General features: G+C 33.9%; 2 protein-coding genes across 2 annotated transcripts; one reads left to right on the top strand and one right to left on the bottom strand.

Annotated features, from left to right (window-relative positions):
- Nucleotides 1–1,861: 1,861 nt before the first annotated feature.
- Nucleotides 1,862–4,640, top strand: LOC18044594 (probable disease resistance protein At5g63020). Its single transcript, XM_006437384.2, has one exon. The coding sequence runs from the start codon at nucleotides 1,862–1,864 to the stop codon at nucleotides 4,577–4,579; it is 2,718 nt and encodes a 905-aa protein (XP_006437447.1). The 3' UTR covers nucleotides 4,580–4,640.
- Nucleotides 4,641–5,867: 1,227 nt separating this feature from the next.
- LOC18044593 (V-type proton ATPase subunit H) lies at nucleotides 5,868–8,667 on the bottom strand. The gene is made up of 5 exons (XM_006437383.2): nucleotides 8,553–8,667; nucleotides 7,907–7,995; nucleotides 7,589–7,714; nucleotides 6,535–6,714; nucleotides 5,868–6,394 (listed from the first exon to the last, which is right to left on the bottom strand). Exons 1-5 carry the CDS (start codon nucleotides 8,665–8,667, stop codon nucleotides 6,146–6,148), a joined length of 759 nt encoding a protein of 252 aa, XP_006437446.2. The 3' UTR covers nucleotides 5,868–6,145.
- Nucleotides 8,668–14,207: the final 5,540 nt, after the last annotated feature.

Below are 14,207 nucleotides of genomic sequence, written 5' to 3'. Positions count from 1 at the left end.
ATGGCACAATGAACAGCATCTGATTATTGCCATAGTACATTAGCATTTCTAAATCATCCAATAATAACCAACCCAAATGAAAATTAACAAAGTAAATGAATCCACAAAAACAATCCAAAAGAATCAAAAGGGTATATGAAATTATTATTTAAAAAAAAAACACTAAGAGAAAGAATCAGATTGAAGAAAAGGGTATGCAAAATGACGATCAAAAGAGGGATGGGTACCTTTTTGGTAGTCGCGACGACGGCAAATGAAGAAGAAAGCATTGGAAGCGGCATGAAGAGGAGCTGTTTGAGCAAGCTATATCTGCTAAATATATTAAACTTCAAACGACATCGTTTAACAGAAAATTTATCTATACCATCTTAGGTTTAATCAAGATTTAACTATTTTTTAAAATTCCTTTTAATGAAAATGAAAGTTTATAGCACTAATACTATATGAATTAAATAATCTTAAACTCGTAATTAATAAATGTTTATAACTATAATCTTTAAATTTTTAAAGAAATCTTTTAGTATATACACACACACACACTTAATCTCAACAATCAAACTATTGAATTAATGGACATTTTTTAATGATCCTGCATATATTTAGATTATATCAATTTAAATTTTCTTTTTAAAAAATGATAAAATTTTCAAGGCCAGTTTTGATCAGCACAGTTACAGTGAGTGCAAGTGTGCAACTTGAGGATCTACTTCAAATAGAAAGAGAATGTAATACAAAATTGGAAGTCATTTATGTGAATCTTAATTATTATGTGGCATCCACAGTTAATGACAAAGAAAAGTCTTGTTTATTAAACTAATTACCATCATATGGGATTGGTTCAAAATTGTTGAGAATATTGGGATTAGGCTGCGGCTTGCTAAATGAACCCGATTGAACTGCTTCTTGCAACCTCATTCTTCCTTTGTTGAGAATATTGGGATTCGGCTGCGGCTTGCTAAATAAACCCGATTGAACTGCTTCTTGCACCTCATTCTTCCTTCACATTTTTGCTTATATGTCAAACTCATGCAAGCAATTATGTTATATAAGGCCCTGAGCAATTGCAAAATTTACAATTTTGTAAGGCCAAAAATTTAAGTATACATGAGAATTAGTAAAATTTAGGCCGGTGAAAATCATTGTGCAACAAAATCGGAAGAAAAAGAAAAAAAAATAGAGATATAGGTTTTGTTCAGCACGAGATTTTGGTTAATTTTGAATTACGAAATAGGATAATTTGTTATGTGTGTATGAATATTACTACATCGATTGAAGCATACATATGATAATAAATAGGATAATTTGTTTCGCTTGAACTGCACAAAATTATGCATGATGTGGCTCATGTTCATTGGCTGGGAGAGCACCGAATCAACTAGTGCTCCAGGAGTAGGGAAGACATTATGGTATTCCAGTATTTCTCAATTATCATGATTAGCCCTCGAAACTTTGGACAGAAAAGTATAATTATTCGTTTTTAAACGCCAGCGCCCAGCGGCACTTTAAAGTTCTAATATTCAGTTACAAGCGCCAACAAAAAACATAAAAGAGTGAAAAAGCCCTTGTACCAAAGCAAAACGACCAGGATTCTTTCCTCAAGTTTCAAGAATACTTTAACTAAGCTACAAGTTTAAGTTTAGAATACTTTGTTAAAACGCATTGGACATTCCTAGTTCTTTTAAAATTTTCCTTTTTGTTACTTTTTTAGCAAGTAGGGTGCAAACAGAGGTGATTACATTATTCAATAACTAATGTTCTATCTCAATTAATCCGCGACAGCAGCTTCTGTTCATCAAACTGGTTAAGTTAAATTTCTTTGTTTCTCTCTTGGTTGAATTCATACATACAAGTGAGATACATTATGGGTAACATTTTGCAAATCGCTTGCGACGGCGCAATGTTCAATCGTTGCCTAGACTGCACTCTTGGCAAAGCTGCATATATAACTGACCTCAAAGATAATGTTGTTGCCTTGGAGACTGAATTGGAACAACTAATCGCTGCAAAGAATGATGTGATGACGAGGGTCCTCAATTCTGAACACCAACACAAAATGAAGAGGCTGAACCAAGTGCAGGTTTGGCTTTCGAGGGTGGAGACTCTTAAAACTGAAGTTGATGAACTCATGGGAAGAGATGGTGTCTCTCAGGAAATTGACAAATTGTGTCTTGGAGGCTACTGCTCCAGGAACTGCAAGTCAAGCTACAAGTTTGGTAGAAAAGTTGCTAAAATGCTGCGAGATGTGAAGGCCTTAAAGGGCGAAGGAGTTTTTGAAGAGGTGGCCGCGGCAGCTCCAGAATTAATATCTGTGGCAGATGAAAGACCTACTGAGCCAACGGTGGTAGGCTTGCAATCACAACTTGAACAAGTTTGGAGATGTCTTGTACAAGAACCTGCAGCTGGTATAATTGGCCTATACGGCATGGGCGGTGTCGGTAAAACTACACTGTTAACCCAAATCAATAATAAATTTGTTGATAATCCAACAGATTTTGATTCTGTGATTTGGGTTGTGGTGTCAAAAGACCTGCAGCTTGAAAAAATTCAAGAAACTATCGGGAAAAAGATAGGTCTATATACTGATTCATGGAAGGACAGAAGTCTCGAAGAGAAAGCTCAGGACATCTTCAAGACTTTAAGCAAGAAGAAGTTTGCTTTGTTGTTGGATGATCTATGGGAGCGGGTTGATCTAAAGAAGGTAGGCGTCCCTCTTCCAAAAAATAGTGCAGTGGTATTTACAACCCGTTTCGTTGATGTTTGTGGCGGTATGGAAGCTCGAAGGAAGTTCAAAGTGGAATGCTTATCCGATGAGGATGCTTGGGAGCTATTTCGAGAGAAAGTTGGGGAAGAAACTATTGAGAGTCATCATAGTATTCCTCAACTAGCTCAAACTGTGGCAAAGGAGTGCGGTGGATTGCCGCTCGCGCTTATTACTATTGGTCGAGCCATGGCCTACAAAAAGACTCCTGAAGAATGGAGATATGCGATTGAAGTTTTAAGAAGATCAGTTTCCGAATTTGCAGGTTTGGGAAAGGAGGTATATCCTCTTTTAAAATTCAGTTATGATTGCTTGCCAAGCGATGCAATCAGATCTTGTTTCTTATATTGTTGTTTATATCCGGAAGATTACGGCATAGATAAAAGAGACTTGATTGATTGCTGGATGTGCGAGGGGTTTTTGGAAGAAGACAAGTTTGGCACACAAAACCGAGGATACTATATCGTGGGCACTCTTGTTCATGCATGTTTATTGGAAGAGGTAGAAGATGATCAAGTGAAAATGCATGACGTCGTCCGCGATATGGCATTGTGGATAACTTGTGAGATTGAGAAGGAGAAGGAGGGCTTTTTGGTTTATGCAGGTTCCGGATTAAGGGAGGCACCTGCAGATGTCAGAGGATGGGAAATTGTGAGAAGATTATCATTGATGAGAAATTCAATTGATAATCTACCAACTGTTCCGACATGCCCTCATCTTCTTACTTTGTTTCTTAACCGTAATCCGTTGAGGACGATCACCGGTGGCTTCTTCCAGTCTATGTCTTGTCTAACAGTTTTGAAGATGTCAGATAATGAAACGCTACGGCAGTTACCAATGGGGATCTCAAAGTTGGTTTCACTACAACTCCTTGATATTTCAAAAACAAGCGTTGGAGAGTTACCAGAAGAGTTAAAAGCGTTGGTAAATCTTAAATGTTTGAATTTGGACTGGGCAAAAGAGTTAGTTGTAGTTCCACAGCAACTGTTATCTAATTTTTCAAGGTTACGTGTGTTGAGAATGTTTGCTATTGGTGTTAGATCACCTTACGGACTGTCTAGCTCTTGGCATGAGAATGTAGCAGAGGAATTGCTCGGTTTGAAATATTTAGAGGTACTGGAGATCACCTTCAGGAGTTTTAAGGCTTACCAAACATTTTTGAGCTCACAGAAGTTACGAAGTTGTACCCAAGCTCTCTTGCTCGATGAGTTCGATAGGGAGGAGTCGATCGATGTTGCAGATTTAGCAGATCTAGAGCAGCTCAATACATTATCCTTTGTTGGTTGTGATTGGCCTGGGGGACTGAGGATTGACTACAAAGATATGGTACAAAAATCGCGCCAACCTTATGTTTTCCGCAGCCTTGAGGAAGTTACCGTAGACAGTTGCAGAAATTTGAAACACTTGACATTCCTCGTTTTTGCTCCAAACCTCAAGTCTATTTCCGTACGCTATTGCAATGACATGGAAGAAATAATCAGTGCTGGAGAGTTTGATGACATTCCTGAGATGACGGGAATAATAAGCAGCCCTTTTGCAAAACTCCAGCGTCTTCGGTTAGAGCGACTGCGCAATTTGAAGAGCATTTACTGGAAGCCCTTGCCTCTCCCACGTCTGAAAGAATTGGAATTTCGGGGTTGCGATTCGCTTAAGAAGCTTCCACTCGATTCAAATAGTGCAAATGGGCGTAGAATTCTTATTCGTGGAGGTGAATACTGGTGGAGAGGGCTTCAATGGAAGGATGAAGCCACTCAAAATGCTTTTCGTCTCTGTTTCCAATCTCTTGACGAACTGTGGTTAGAGGGGCTAAGCCCGGATTGAACCTTGCATGCTGGTGAGTGTTTTTTTCTTAAGATTCTTCTTGTTTCGTTTGCTTCACGTGTAAGTGGTTGAATTTATTTGAGACTCAAAACTTGTCATTCTTGTGCTTATTATGAGGGATGATTGATTATGAATCAATATCGTAAAATCTTTTTTATAGTGACTCTATATTTATAGTGATAATCTATATAGAAATAACTCTTTCATAGTTATAAAAAAAATTTAACTTTAATTTGGACAAATTATAAATAAGAATAAACTTTATATTATAATAAAATTTTTAGTTCCCAACTTAAATAACTTGGCTCCACATAAAAATATTTATAAGTTTTTTACAAAAATATATTTGTTAATTTAAGGATTTAATATATTTTTTTTAGTTATTTGAGATAATTATTTATTCTTTAAAATTGTTATCACATTTTTAAAATTGCCTAAACAAAATATTAATTATTTCGTATTGCAAAAATCATTATTGATTATTTACTAACACAACATAAAATTGATAATTTTAGCTTAGTTGTCTAGCAGTTTGACAAAAATATGTAAAACCCTAAATCATCATCCCCTGTTTTATTATCATCCGCAATTTGTAAATAAACTGAAAGGTAATTTAGTCTTTCATAAGTTTGTCAAAATTTTGTAAACCAATTTCTGTCAAAGTAGCATTACTCTTTACTTCAGATGTGGGAAGGCAATGGCTTCCAGCATATGCTCTTCAAATTTCATAGACCTACTAATTTCAGAAGTTAAGAGTTCTGCAAAAGGGTTGAGATTTACCATCCCGGGAAAGTTTGGCCATAGCAGCACTTGTCTGATTCATGCCAGATCAACCCCAGGAAAAAATAATAATAATAATAATAAATGTTCAAAATTGAGGAGATAAACTGATGAAAGACCTGAATTATATAATGGTAGAACAGTGGGGAATGATGTGTGTCAATGGAGGAGACATGGAGCTGTTTGAATTCTCAATATTGTATAAATTTTTAACGCATTTACAATTAGTAAATGTTTTCAACAGCAATCATCAAATTTTCACAGAATTCTTTAATAAGTGATTAAATAAGTGATACCATCACGGAGATTTAGTTTACTCAAATCAATGGAAATAAATTGCCTTTTGGAAGTATACAGTTCACAACCAATGTTTAATTCCGCGCTAATTATAAGCATTTCCCCTGAAAATATTGAGAATTCATTTTGCAACTTCAAAAGAATAGATGATAATAACGAGCCTGAAAATCCAGCTTCAGTCAGCAGCAAGATACAGAAATGAACAAAAACAGATATATGTCATGCGCTCGAGTAGTTTTCATATCAAAGGTCAGTACAGATGGTATCAATTCATTCCTCATCTCAAAAACAAAATAAATTTCCAAAATATGGTAAAAAATCAACTAATTCTTCACAGTACTTAAAAGAATCCAACAGACGAGTTCCCCTGATTCATAAATTCCTCCAATGATTGATAAATAAATAAACAACCTAACCACAGCCAAACTGGAATCAAATCATTACAAGCATTTCCTTTGTAAACAATACGGGACCCCATAGAAAGAGAATTCAGGCCTGCAAAAAGCTCGCGTACTTTGCGCCTAGGAAAAGCCTTTGGATGCAGAGTAAGGCGCTCTTGGTAACCTCGGTGTTCTCATGGTTCATCAATTTCATCACCCGTTCCTTGGCTTTGAGGTCCGTCACAATGACCCGCCCAGCTGGATGGTACTGGATAAACTGTGAGAGATCAAAGCAAGCGACAGCAAGAGCTCGTGGATCACTGGATGTATCCAAAATTGTTAAGAGGACCCTTAGAATCTGTGAGAGAAGATTATCCATTAGTTACAAAATGATGCTGAACGAGACGATACAGATATTAGCAGGAGTCATTCAGTGAAGTTAAGGCAGAAAAAATGAAAATAAAAACTAGAAACACCGTCCATGGGGAAAAGAAATACCTGGAAATCATTTTCTTCGAAGTTTGTGATATTATCACGCCAGAATAGGGGATCTTTGTGCATGGGGGACCAGTCGAGATGGCCAAGGAGGACTTCTTGCATGTACTTGTCCAAAGAACTCAATCTCTTAGTATTATCCTTCAAACCTTCTTCCAGTTGATTCAGACCCTCCAGTAAATCCTAAGAAGATAATGAAATCTATTATATGTAAATGTAGCAAGATGAAGTCATCATTGTGTTAAAGGTTAAACAAAATTCAGCAATGGTGGCCAAGACTCATTCTTTTTGGCACTATTCAGGAGCCACCCAAACACAATCTAATATCTTGCATTATAAGTTTGAAGGCTGAAATCTTAATTTAGTGTTGGATGCCAAGATTCCACAAAAGCAATATACAGCTTCAGTTCATCATGAGGAAAAAGAGTCGAGCCTTGGCAAAATTGGATGGTTCAAGGCCAAAGAAAATATGTGGTAATAAAAAAGGCACAATTAATTGATTTAACATTGCTCAGATGACAGGTGCTTGAGAATTAAATAAAGCAGGCATTTGTCAGCCATTATAGGTAACATTGTCGTAGGATAAATGTCTCAAGTTGTCAAAGATAGTGTAGGTCCGTACAATAGTAGTCAGCACTTTCTGCCAGCCAGAGCTTCAATCAAAGTGTAGATGGAAACAACATTATTCCATGCTGAACAAAGGAATAATAGGGTGTAACGGTATCATAATCATAATTGACTAGCCGATCCCAAGTATGGGGTAAAAAGACTCTGATAAGCATACCTTCTATCATCAATTATCACCAAAATAACACTAATATTCATATAATGAACAAAATAACAGTAGTTTTTGTCATCACACAAGCAACTGACTATTCTACCACACCATACTTCACAGAAGCTGAAGTAAATTTTAAATCCATATAAAATGATCACCAAATGCACCAATCAGTAGCAAACAGCGCCATCAACTCCCTTAATTTTACTCGATCTATTAACTAAATAATTATGCAATCAGCCGAAAAAGAAAAACTAAACAGCGAGCAACTTCTCTTACCTCATCACTCCATGCTTGTGCTTTTAAACTTTGAACAACTTGAGGTAGTCCAAGGTCTATCATCTGAGCAGCAAAATTACCTTTGGGAAGCAAGTTTCTAAGGATCAAGACCACCACCCTGACAACCTAGCAGGATATGCCTATCTTAATAACCATATGAACAAAAGAACGTATTCTTTTGGATAAGAAAATAGCGTATTTCTACCACAAGCCAATATAAATATATTTAAATATACGTATGTATAACAAGTTAATAGTATTCAAGTGGATGACACTCATCTTGTGCAGCAGTGAGCCTTTGCTAACATTAAATACTACCAAGAAACCAGATCTCACATTCTCCTTTGTGGAACTCTTAACAACATCTATTAGTCGTGGTAGGGTTCTATTAGTTGCCAAGTACTCCACTGCAGGTTCATAGTAAGACAAGAGCCAGACGCAGAGACATGTTTCGTAAAGAAGTTGTTACAAGAAGAAGGAAAAGGGAAAAAAGAAGAGGTCAATAACACAAATTCCGTTATGATATGACTTAGAGTTAAATTAGGGTTGATTTTTTATTGATTGATAAAAATAAATAACAATCTTGACCTACAAGAGGTAAGTCAATCTCTCCCAAACTCTTAATTATTCTTAACACTAGACAAAACCCAACATAAATCTTAAGTGACTCCATAATCTCTTATTTATACCTGAACCCTAATTAATAATAAAATTATTAAACTGTCTCTGCCCTTAAGATTACTAAAGTGCCCCTGCCTCCTTGTAATTGCACCTTAGTTTTCTTTGGTCTAACATTACTCCCCTCTCAAAAAGACACCTCGTCCTCAAGGTGAAATCTTGGAAACTACTGCGTCTTCTTCCTCGGCTTCTTCCCGGCCTTCTTCCTCATCACACACAGTTAGGACTTGTAGTGATTTATCCTTACATCGATGCCCTCGTGAAAATTTCTCATTACATCAAAAACACAACCCCTTCACCCTCTTATCCTGAATCTCTGTCTCCATGAGACGTTTGAAAGTCACCCCATGTCGTGCCCCACTATCCCGATCCCTTTGGGAATCTCTCTTTAAATCCACCATTTGCATTTTCTGGCCTCCCAGTGGTGTACTTTGGAACTCTCGTTTAAACCCTAAAGTCTGGGTTTTCTATCCTACCAATGGCATGCTGTTTTGGTATGAAAAATCGATTGAATTGCTCCTATTAACCTGTTCTATTGTGTTCTTATCCTTAGCCATTTGTGCCAACTCCATTGACTCCCCTAACCCTCTCGGCCTTATCAAGCATAGTAAGGCTCGGATTTCTGACTTCAGTCCCTTCATAAAATTCCCTTCCAATACCGCCTATGGAATTCCCCTTCGACGCCCTGATAGCAACTCAAACTATAACCGTTCTATCCTAGGTCAGAGTAAAAAACTATTCATACAAATCTCCTTCTTGAGTGGCCCGAAACCTATCCAATAGCCAATCCTTAGACTCACCTCATGACCTTAACGATGTCGTTGTTCTCGCCATTGAAACCGCACAAGGGCCTTTCCCTCCAAACATAACGCCGCCGCCATCAATTTTTCCCTTTCTTAGAGTCCATTGATGGAGAAATAGCGCTCTACCCTATACACTCATTCATAGGCATCCTCAACTTCGAAAATAGGTATTTTCAGTTTCCTTACCCTAGAATATGCCCCAAATTGAGTCTGTAATAACATATATCTAGTTATTGACAAATTGAGTCTGCCAAACATAAATCGTTGATGTAAAAGAGGTCTGAAGTGTAAATTGCTCGCTTGATTACTTAGGTAGATAGTTAATTTTTATCTATATAATACTTAAAATATATCCTTAAAAAAATATAGAAACTCACAAACTTTCCACTTCAAATATTTTTTCATCTCTATCACATTTAGTGGTGCAATTATAATTTTGGTTTAACGTGGACCATATTCGAGAGAAGCCAAATTGAGATGCCATAAATAAGAAACTGTAAATTCAAAGGGTGCAAAACGTAAACTTCACATTTTAAAGGAATTGAATTTCAGTTAAATCCCTAATCTTTCTAAAAATGCCTTAGGCCAACGTTCTTTCCGAGCCTCGATGTATTCTGTCCGCGACCATGTTGCATTCATCTAGGGATGAAAATGAGTATCATCTATTGCGAGTTTGTAAATTATCAAACTAATAAATTGATCATTTATAGCTTTGTTTCTCTATTAAATTTGGGAACATTATAGCTGAGGAAAAAGAAAAAGCAAAAGGAAGAGTCCAAAAAAAATGTGTAAAATAAAAAAAATATAGATAAATCAATAATGTAAGGGCATCAACATGAAATTGGAAGTGAAATGAGTAAAGAAGATTATTTTTTATTTTTAATTACATGATATTAACACTCAAATTACAACTCATATTGTATGAAATTACAACTAATATTTACAATCAGTCAATTATTGAAATTAATTTATCACTATTCAAAGAATATTTATTCTACTCATTTTTCAAAAGATAAAACACAGCATTCACTTAATTATATAGCATAATTAAAAGAAAATCTCTATATACATCCCGGGGCTTGAATAGGGATGGCAATGGGCACTGCCCGTAGCGGGTTTGCCATTACCAAACCCAAACCCGCACAAAATTTAAACTACCAAACCCACCGGTAACCCGCAGCGGGTTTTAATTTTTTTACAAAAACCCACCCGCAGCGGGTTTTAACAATTACCAAACCCGCAATGGTATCCGGCGGATTTTTTGCGGGTTTCCGTATTTAAAATCACAAATGTTTAATATATAAATTTATAATAATAACCTCAAATTCCATATAACATACTCAATTTTATATTTAAATAATGTAAATGAAAAATTAAAATTTCCACATCAATTCAACATAAATTCTCAAATTTAAGTATAAATTACACAAATCCATTTAAAAAACACAAACTAATATCTAAAAATAATAATTACATTTCATATTATCATTTAAAACAAGCTCCAAGAGAAGATATTCATTTTATTCACCACCATAAGCACCCATCCAACACAATGCCTATAATAATAATTAAGATTAATATTTTCAAATATTAATTCGAAGGAAAATGCCTTTAGTTTTCTTTAGATTATGATTTTAGAATATGATATAGGCCACATACACACATACACACATACACAACTTTGAGCCTTTGGTTATTTGGTAATTTAATTAATGACATTATTTTCTTTATACATTTTTAGATTTAAATTAAATTAAAAATATTTGAAAAAAATATTGCGGGTTTAATGGATATCCATGCGGGTATCCACCGGATATAAGATTAATATCAAACCCACCCCCATTCATGTGCGGGTTTTAATTTATAATATTAAACCCGCCCGCAACTAATAAAATTACCCACAACGGACGAATTTTGACAGATGAATTTAGACAAATTTACAGATTTACGAGTACAATTACCATCCCTAAGCTTGAACCGTTGGCCACTCGAGAAAAGCCTGACTAGTTGGGTAAAGAGGATTATTTATTAAATAAAAAAAAGGGGTAAAGAGTGGATAATCAATAAAAATCGTATGTGGCAGGAATCACGTGACGTAATCAATCGTCAAACGACTAGTGGGCCCCCATATGCATGGACTCCTCCAAACTGGCAAATCATTCGTTGGATGCTCACAGGGTCTAAAATTATTTTAAAAATAGAAATTAAATAAAAAAAAACAAAATGATAAAAGCCGCTTTAACTCTAGGGTGTGACGTCTCAATTGTAGATTAAAAATAAAATAATTAAATATGCTCTTGATATGACCATTGAGTTGAGATTATAAAATTAATATTTATTTTATAAATAAATATTAATCACATAATTACTTGATAAAATAAAAATTTATACGGGTTTTAGTGTAATTATATGTATTTATATTTTTAGAAAGTGAGTGTAGTTAGATATTTTTTTTCCTTTTAAAGAGAGTAGTTAGATTAATTCTTATTAAAATTTTCAATTATTTGTCTTTGTTATTGTCAATCGATGTTTTTATAGAACAAAAATAAAAATCAAAATGATGTTTTTGAAACCAGTATTCTAAATATAAGACTATAAGTATGTGTTCGGTATGAGTTTTTGAAACTTATATTTTAAATATAAAAACTGTAATATTTGTTCGATAGCATTGGATTGAAACTTTTTTTTTACCTTAAACATATAGTTTATATTTATGTCAATGAATTATATAGAGTCAATTTATTTTTTGGTATCACACAGTAAACACTTATAAAAAAATTAAATTCTTCATTACATTTAATAATAAAAAATTTCGGTAAATAAAATATATTATAGAGCATCTGATAAATGAAATCATAAACTTATTTACGAAAAAAGATTTTCAAATAAAAGGTATGATAAAGTATAGAGAAAAATCTCATTTGAAAAAATTATTTTAATTATTTTAATCCTTTTTCACAACTACTGTTTCATTGGTACAAGCAAAATATGAGGACTTTTTTTTTTTTTTTTATAAGTCCTTGAACATTTTATTTTATCTTTTTGTTCGGCTAAAAATCAAAGAAAAAGTCCTTCCACTCATCTTCTGCTCAATAAAACTTATTAGTTTTATCAAATTTTAATTTCAAATTTAAAATAATCACAAAAGCCATTGCAGCATTGGATGTTTCAATCTTATCAATTTGATACAAAAATCACTTTAATTACCATGGACGCTAAACTAAGATAAAGATGAGAGAATGACTTCCATTCTTGAAATTCAACAAAACCATAAAAAGGTCGTTCTTCAACTTTTTGAGTAAACAAAAGTAAAATATGTATTTTTTATTTCATAATTCATTTTATTAAAACATTACACTGAACAGTTGTTCAACTTATTTTTAGTAAATGAAAATGAAAATGGGACTCAAAATATCATCCTGAACAGGTCCCTAATTTTTGCAATTTTAGTATTTTAGTTAAGGTTTTGAAAAAAAAAAGGTAGAGCAATTTTTTTTTAAAAAATAAAAATTAATAAATTTAAAGATATAGGCACTTTATTTTTGGGCTGCTTGTCTTTCTCATATGATTTTCAAGAATCTATTTGTTGCGACTATCGTGCAAGCGAAAAAAGCCAAATACTAATAATAAAATGGGAAATTATCATTCGTATACCCTATATTTATTCTATTATTAAAAATACTACAACACTTTGAGGGTGTATCAATCGTCTACCCTTAGTTGACAAAATGTATCAGCCGACCACCAAACCATTAGTTGTCGTTTGAAAGTTAACAGAATTACAGTGAATTGATGATTTTACCCTTAAAAATTATCACTTGTATACCCTTAATTTCTCTTTTTGTCACTTGTATACCCTTAAATTATCACTTGTATCATATGAAAAGACCAAATTGCCCTCCTAGTGTCATCATATTTAAACGGCAACTAACGATTTGGTAGTCAGTTGATACATTTTATCAATTTTGGGTGGACGATTGATACACCCTCAAAGTATTGTAGTATTTTTTATAATGAAATAAACTAAGGGTATACAAATGATAATTTTCTTAATAAAATAAACTAATAAAATCTCAAAGTTCTTGAAGCTCTATCAATGATTGACTCTTTTTTTTTTTTTTACTCCTTTAACGATACATCTAAATTTAGGTTGCACCTGAGAATTAATAATTTCGGACAGAATATTATTATTCTTCCATTTTGTACATTAACTTTCATATCTCAGTACATGTGCCAGTCAGAACTACACTATGGACTCCATTATTTAAAGGGGAAAAAATCAATGAAAAAAATATAACATATTGATTATTATTTGTTTGCTTTTGGAGGTAATTATAGTTCTTTATTTATAAACAATTCAGTAAGAAAACAGAATTGGTTGAGTGTACTTGAATACAAGATTGGTTAATATCGGTTTTGATCAGCACAGTCACGATGAATAAAATTTGAGTATCTGTTCCAAAGAGGAAGAGATCATCATACAAAATTAAAAGTCATTTATGTAGATCTTAATTATTAAGAAGCGGCATGCACGGCTAGTGACAAAGAGAAATCTTGTATACTCAACTAAATCTCCCTTTGGGATTGGTTCAAAATTGTTGAAAATCTCGGAATTTGGCTGCTGCTTGCTAATGGAACCAGATTTGAGTTGGTTCCCATTGTCCTGCCAGCCTAACTTCTCATGTTAATTGTTGGTTTAATCTAAATTATAGGCCAGCTTTCGAGAGTTTCTGATCAGCCAACAATTATGCTAAAAAATATACGCATAATTCTTAGAAGAATTTGGGGAAAAAAACTTATTAATAATGTGAAGCCGATGATACAACGACTCAAATAACATATGCAATCGATCCACATGTCTACCACATGTCATGTCCCAGCTTTAATCAAACTATGCTTTTACCATATGCCCATAAATGAGTTTGTTTTTTTTTTTTTTTTTTGTTTCCCTTTTGGATGTTTTAAAGGATTGGTACTGGCGAATTTTTTTTTAAAGAATTTTGAAATTTATGTTTAATCGATTGAAGACAAATTTTAGAAATTTATGATATGCTAGGGGAGTGAGATTGAGATATACTCCATTAGTTCAGTAATTGTTTACCCGAATTGACCAATCTAATTACTATTTTATTTTTCTC

This window comes from Citrus clementina, unplaced genomic scaffold (genome assembly GCF_000493195.1).
Source record: "Citrus clementina cultivar Clemenules unplaced genomic scaffold, Citrus_clementina_v1.0 scaffold_4, whole genome shotgun sequence".
In the NCBI taxonomy this organism is placed as follows: domain Eukaryota; kingdom Viridiplantae; phylum Streptophyta; class Magnoliopsida; order Sapindales; family Rutaceae; genus Citrus; species Citrus x clementina.
Note: the sequence above shows the minus strand (reverse complement) of the source record. Positions and strands in the feature narration are given on the sequence as shown.